The following is a 7515-nucleotide window of genomic DNA, read 5'->3' as shown; positions in this document are numbered from 1 at the left end:
TGAGGAAGGAATTAATGCATGGGCAGAAGGTTTTTAAGCTCGTCTTGTCCGCGATTTTGGGGCTTATTTCCTCCATAGTTGGTCGTTTTTGGAGCTTTTGAAGGAGATTGAAGAGGGATTCAAGGGGAAACATTTGGAGGTAAGAATTTTGGACTTAAAACTCGATTCTATTGTGAAATCTACCTAATAAATCATGGAATTTAAGCCTAAAATTGAGAAATTAAGGCTTGAGATTAAGAGACTTTAAATGAGGAATTGAGGGGTCATTTGGACTCCAATTTCAGTGTTCTTGATACGTATAGACTCGTGGGAGGATAAGGATTCTGGTGATGTGATTTTCATCGAGTTTCGAGATGTGAGCCTAAGGGTCGGGTTTGGCCAATTTCGAGATTTTTGGTATTATTTGATTGTTTTCGCTTGGGCTTCGTTCCCTTAGCATATTTTGACGTCGTGATTCTGATTTTGGATAGATTCGACATGAGTGGAGGCCGATTCGAGGGGCAAAGCCTTCGCGAGCTAGAGATTTGACCAGTTCGAGGTGAGTACTGATTGTAAATGATGTTCTGAGGGTTTGAAACCCCGGATTGCACATCGTAATGCTATATTGAGGTGAGGCACACGCTTGATGACGAGCGTGGTTTGTGCACTATTGAGGATTGTTACTTGGTCCATCCCGACTGATGATTTTACCGCGTATTTGACTGAAATCTACTTGTTTTCATCATTATTTGGGCTGAATGCCATATTTGGGCCTTGTGCCAACTATTTGAACTCTTAGGGGTTTTTTACTGGTATTTCCTCACTGCTTTGACTTTATATTGAACTCAGTCATGTTATATTTCACTGTTTTCGTACTCAGCCATGTTTACTCTGTTTTAAACACTTACATGATCTTTTAAACGATATTTTTGGGATGAGAAACATGTTTTACTACTGCTCGAGTGGCTTGTGAGGATTTTTGACTGAGTAAGGCCGAGGGCCTATGTTGTGAGGAAACATTTGATACTGATTATGAGGCCGAGGGCCTGAGATATGTATGTCACGAGGTGGCTTGATTGATATGAGGTCGAGGGCCTAGTGATGATGCCACGAGGTGGCTTGATATTACGCTTGGGCCGTAAGGGGCCCCTCTAGGAGTCTGTACACCCCCAATGAGCGTGGTACCCATTGTGATGTGAGATTGAGCCTGAGGGGCTGGTATTGTTCTATGTGATTGCCCGAGGGGATGGTACTGTTCTGAGATGATTGCCCGAGGGGCGGATTTGTTGACACTATGCCCGAGGGGCGAGCCTTTATGTGTTTACTTTTCATAATTGACTGTCAATTACCTGCTTAATCATTAAAAAAGGCTTTTTCATGAAACTACATTTGAGTTAAAGAATTTTACATTTCACTGATTTACTGTTTTTAAGTGGTTTTACTGCTTTATTATAGAATGTTTTGTGCCTTACGTGATTTCTTGCTTTCAGTCTTTATTTACATTTGTTACTCACTGAGTTGGAATACTCACTTTACTCCCTGCACCCCTGTGTGCAGATTCAGGCGTTGCGGATCCTGCCAGTGTGAGTTGAGAGCTCCCGGTAGATATCGGAGTCCACGAGGTAGTTGCTTAACGTCCGCAGTCCCGTGTTTCTCCCTCTTTATCTTTTCTATCTCTTATCAGATGTTTGTAATAGTTTGTAGACTCTTCAGACTTGTAATAGGTTATATAGATGCTCATGACTAGTGACACCCCGGTTAGGGCTGTGTTGGGTTATTTTCCGCAAACTGTGTTATTAGCTGCTTAAACCTTAGTTTAATTGATTATGCTTTATACTGTTTCTTATTGTTTAACTGTTTAAAAATAGAATTGGGTTTAATTGGCTGACTTTGTTTTCATGAGAGGCGTCATCACGACCGGGTCCGAGTTTGGGTCGTGACAGACACACAGCAGCTTGTAGTAATAGCTTATATAACAGCTTCTTTTCTTCTATAAATAGAAGAGGTTTCAGTTCATTATATACATCAGTTTGAATTCAAATAATATGTCAATTTTTCTTTATACTTGTCTTTACTTTATAATCTTTATTTTATAACAATAAGATCAATGTAGTAATCCGGCAAAACAAAATTATGCTGTTAATATATTAAACTATATTTTATAACTTTTAGAGGAAGAAAAAGAAGAAACTATAATTAGCAGTCAGCTATACTCCTTTTGTTGTGAAAAGGCACATGGATAGCTGACATCAATTAGCATGACAAGTAGATGGAGAGTTGACACTTGTCAGAAGAATGTGCCACTGGTTGATGAGATAAAGACGGGACAATTTCGTTAAATCGTTAAAGATTTTATGTAGCAGCTACAGTAAGTTTCGTTTCCAGCCAATCGTATAGCTCTGTTTTATCCAAATTACAAAAATACCCTTGTATGTGACAGGCAGGCATGTTGACCTTGAGGTGCTGTATTCCCTCTTATTAAGTATAGTAATAGTAAAGTAATAAGGAACAAACCCTTAAGTTAATACGCTGCATGATTTTAGGCATATGATTAGGGTTTCAGTTTTGGTTGGGATCTACTATTCGAGGAAATATTTTATGTCTACTATTGATATAGTAAATGTGCTGCTAGAAATATGTATTATGTTGTTAAAAATTACACAGACATGCAAAGCTCCCGCTTCTCTTCAATTTCGTAATTAAACTTTATATCAAAACTCATTTACAAGATAAAGTCCAAAGTACTTGCATGTAAAATAATAAGTCTTGTCTTACGCTCCATGCATATTTTTTCTGTGGAAAAGATCCAGCTTGGAAGGTGACCAGCAAAACCGTTTTCTGATAAAGACAATTAAACCAAATTTTACATACAAGGGACCGATATAAGAAGGGTTTTTTAGACTTAAACGCTAGAGCTCAAAATCTGACTTCACAAGTTCATACGTTGAGAAGAACTGTACAAGTAGCCATTGTAGTATATAACCTATGCCTTCGCCTTACAAGTTAAAATACTATCTCATCTATCAACTTTCATACACATTTTTGCAGGCCACTGTAGTATATAACCTATGCCTTCATCTCATTTAACTATTTCTACTGCATTTAAGTTACTCTGCCCAAGTCTGAAAGGATGTCTACTTTTCTATTAGTTATCCTACTCTGTATCTACATATCTCTAGCTTACTGAGAAGGCTTGATTGTCGAAGCAGTTTGTAGAAAGAGCACGGACGGTATGTCCCTGATCCGATATCCACCTCCCCAGAAAGAGGCAAGACAAAGGCCCATGATAGCCATTGCAACTACGGAACATGCAGGAGGGACCGCTTGAGTGCTCCCGAGGAATTGGGTTGCAAGAAGCCCTGCCAGCGTGGAACTCTGCATTCCTGTGCATACTGAAATCGTCCTGCAGACTTCTTCTTCAAACCTGCCATTGTACCAATTATTATATATAGATGATTTTCGAACTACACTTGATAAATGGTCTTATATTAACTAGAGGAGCCTTCAGTGAAGAATGAATATGCAATTAGTAAGTGTTCAATAGAAATATATCACAACTGAAAATGTCATATAAATTCATGTTTTACTCGACGCATACTGAAAGAACAGTAGATGAGAAAAACATCGTGAGTTCTCTTCAAGCCCACATATTGCAATAAATTGAAACAACTAGAGATACAAGTTTCAGCACCAAGAGTTGAATAGTATAACTTTTCAAGAAATCAAGTAAACTGAAGAATTCAAATATGCTTTTAAGCACCCATTAAACGGCAGATGCTCCACCTAATAAATTGGCGTACATCACATGTCAATTGATGAAGGAAAAGTGTTTCTTTTATAATGGTGGCATCTGGGCTAGCTTGCCTACACCTCGACAATTCCGCCGGCTGCCTAGCTACCTCCAACCAGCACAAGTACCGGGTAACTCTGCCTATCAAGGCTAAGATGGAAAATGTAGGAAAGGTATGTTTTAACTAATGGAAGGAGCAACTGATATGCTCTTGCATCACTAGGATGAAACAGAGTTTGGATAGTCTAGTCTGTTTATATATAATAACAGAAATACCTATTTATGGTGCAACAAATGGTATATTGATAAGTATCTCGTAATTACAAACTAGAGAACAGCTCCAAAGCATTAATTATCATGATGGGAAATGTGACAAGTATACATGCTTTATCTTAGACGTATTTCATCACATACAACAGTCCACAGATAGAAGAGACTTAGACAATTACCTAAAAAATGGAAGTTTCGAGAGCCAATAACCCACTGCAAATGCCACTGCATGAAATGTCAGTACAGGACCAATCAACCTGGCACCCTCAGCAGAAAGAATCTGAGCACGGTTGATTGCAAGAGGACTGCCAATACACAGTGAAGTACAAATCATGGCAACGAAAGGCATCACGGGTTGTATAACAGATACTACTGGTTTTGCATAGGTGTTCAGCGCTAAGCCAAGAGTGACTGGGAGAAGAACGACCTGCAAAGACAGTAAATGAATGACTATGGACACATTTTGACGTAGATGGCTGAGGAATTATGATATAAAAAAGCTTTTCACCTGTAATGTTTGGTATACTACAATTACACTAATTATCAAGCAGCAATTGTGTAAGGGCATTTGATACCTGCAAGATTGACTTTGACATTGCAACTGCATCAACTGGAACAACTGAACCAATGAGAAGGCCAGTTAGAAGTGGAGTAACAAGAACTGAAGCAATGGTGCTTGAACTGGTCAAGAGAATACTGAACGCCACGTCACTTTTGCTCAAGAAGCTGGCGTAACTTGATAATTGAGCCCCAGCAACACAAGACATCAGGACAAAACCAGCATAGAACGCCTGAGGCATCCCAAATGCCTGTGCTACAAGTATGCCAAGAGCTGGCTTCAGGACATACTGAGCAATGAATCCAACAGATAAGGGCAAAGGTCTGCAACCAACAAAGCTCAAAAGCTTTAACACCAAAATGCTAACTACCTCAACAATGACCAGGTCCATAAAACTAGTAAAATTGGCCTAACCTTTTAATAGCGAGAGCAAAATCATCAATGGAAAGTCTAATGCCAATTGACAACATGATTCCTCCAAGCGCAGGAGCGTACATTTCTTTAGACACCCTGCATTTTTTCTATCGTTTATACAAAGCAACAATATACAAATGTTTAAGAAAACATAAAGTGGTAACTCAAAGCAAGATTTTAACCCAGCAAGAGTATATTAGAAAGAAGTAAAACATGCCCCAGGAAGAAAGTAAATTCGATTTCCCCTAAATAGACTTCAATTTCAGAATCTGATACAGTATTTACTAGTTTATGTCATCGTTGCTGATATAAATAGAACTCCATCTTATGGCTATTAGAGACTAAGATGTACAAAAACAGAGGAATATACCGTAGGCTATAGTGAATGTGAAAGGGATTTGCTTCACCTGCAAGATATTAGCACTCCTGTTTATTTTACTCATAAACCCAAAAAAAGGGTTGCAGAACTAAACTTAATAAATAAATTATATATGCATCCCCTATAATAACTTTGGGAGTGTTCATTCAATACCTTTCAACAAAACATTTTGCTAAAGAAAAAAGGTAAAATTAAATACAAACACGCAAAACTAAAACGAAAAGTACAAAATTTTAAAAATCAATAGGGACAAGTTTTCAACTGACAGTCCGCTAAACCTACCTAAACCCCTCCGAAAAGAAAGGGTTCAAAAAAGATATTCCTACGAAATGATTTTATAATAAGCAGAAATTACTGAAAGCAATAACTAAAAAGCACAATAATTTATTTACAGTTAGAGTTCCGCAATGAAATAAAAGGTAAACAGAAGTGATCATTACCAAGTGAAAGTGGAAGGTTGAGAAAGAGCAGCAACAGCAGTGAGCGCCACAACAAATGGAAGTAATGCAGACAAAGCTTGTGAATAATCCGCCTTTTCATCTTCGACATAAAAACTCCTTGGATTTGCACCAAACGACAGTAACGAAAAGTTACCTTCCCGTCTATGCAAACCCACTCTCCCAATTAACGGCGACGAAGTCGAACATGCAACTGCGTTTAACGAGCCCCCATTAAGACCTTTTACGTTTTTAATAGCTTGAGAGCTTAAATATCGGTTCTTGCTATGCAAAATTGAGAAATTGGATATTGAATTGGGGGATAAAAGATAAGGTTTTGGGTATTTAAGGGATAAAGATGGAATTAATGACATTTTGAGGTTGAAGGGTAGCTTCACCGGCGAGTATGAATGTTCCCGATCGCCGGAGAAAATTGGGTTCTTTCCCGGCGAGGGAAGAAAAGAAATGAGAGGAGGAGCAAAGCGCAGAAGCGATGATTACTAAAAATATTTTTGTTGATTGAATAATGAAGGAAGAGAAATTTTTCTATTGTGTTACGCTGATGTAAGTTCTCTTTACAGTTGTAAGTATTTCAGTAAGCTATTTAGTATTTATACTTGACTGCAAGATTTATAGCTGCGCCCGCGGCGTAGGAGATTTCTTGTCCCAAGTATAGACGGGTATTTGCAATGTCACCCTCTTCTAACTCATATTTACCTGTAAACTCTTCGTTTCTTATTATTTATTTATTTGTGAAATTCTTCATAACGTGGACAATTTTCCGTCATATATATATGTGTGTGTAAGAAAGAAGCTACTTCTATAACCTTTGAAGTATTTTATGATTTTTATAAATTGACTAGTCCTGTTTTTTAAACAATTCAACTTTATTTCTGTGCATCTAATATTTAATTACTTATAATCTAATAATAGTATCTCAAATTTTTCATCAGAAGTAACATACTTTTGCAACTTTTGGAAGTTTCGGAAGTTTTGCAAATATATTATTGGTGTCGAATCAAATTGAAGACATCAACAGTATATAGCACTTATTCATGGAAAAATTTATGGTTCTTTAAAATATAAATTATGGTTCTAATCAAAGCTAAATTTAATGTTGAAGTCGTCAAATTAGATTCTATTTTACTCGTTCCTAGCATTTGTATGGTTTAGTCTTCAAATCTGACACACACACATACATACATATATATAGGTTAATTTTTGGGTAGATGCAGAGTTATTATTTTTGAACTTCACATAACTTATTTTAGTTACTCGATTCGTAATTAAATATTTATATAAGTTTAATAAATTTTCTAATATAAATACGAAGTCTAAGCAAAAGTTTATGATTTCGTCGGAATCAATAAATAATACGGTAGCTATGGCCATGTTTTTGAGATAAAAATTAGTAGGCGTTTGGACATAAAAAATGTGAGATTTTTCTTTTAAAAAGAGTAATTTTTGAAGTTAAGTTGAAAAAAATATTTAAAAATTAAAATCGTATTGGACAAGATTTCACGTGAAAAATGTTACAGTTTGTGAGAGGAAAATATTTGCTTGAAAGGGTAAAAACTATTTTTCAAACTTAAAATTCATCTTCAAATTTTTCTTTTAAATTCAGCTTCAAAAATTTAATTAAATGCATAGCTAATTAAAATTTTGAAGATGAGGTTCGAAAAAAATA

General features: G+C 36.6%; 1 protein-coding gene across 2 annotated transcripts; it reads right to left on the bottom strand.

Annotated features, from left to right (window-relative positions):
* Positions 1-2798: 2798 nt before the first annotated feature.
* LOC104229965 (probable sodium/metabolite cotransporter BASS3, chloroplastic) lies at positions 2799-6413 on the bottom strand. Of its 2 annotated transcripts, XM_070156578.1 has the most exons (6): positions 5832-6345; positions 5383-5419; positions 5013-5108; positions 4615-4921; positions 4219-4466; positions 2799-3403 (listed from the first exon to the last, which is right to left on the bottom strand). In XM_070156578.1, exons 1-6 carry the CDS (start codon positions 5938-5940, stop codon positions 3160-3162), a joined length of 1041 nt encoding a protein of 346 aa, XP_070012679.1. In that variant the 5' UTR covers positions 5941-6345; the 3' UTR covers positions 2799-3159. The 2 variants fall into 2 exon arrangements, with proteins under 2 accessions (XP_070012679.1, XP_009780999.1); XM_009782697.2 differs by lacking the exon at positions 5383-5419 and having other exon boundaries at positions 5832-6413.
* Positions 6414-7515: the final 1102 nt, after the last annotated feature.

Source organism: Nicotiana sylvestris, chromosome 9, assembly GCF_000393655.2.
Source record: "Nicotiana sylvestris chromosome 9, ASM39365v2, whole genome shotgun sequence".
NCBI lineage: Eukaryota > Viridiplantae > Streptophyta > Magnoliopsida > Solanales > Solanaceae > Nicotiana > Nicotiana sylvestris.
The sequence above is the reverse complement of the archived record's forward strand: the minus strand, read 5'-3'. Positions and strand labels throughout refer to the sequence as shown.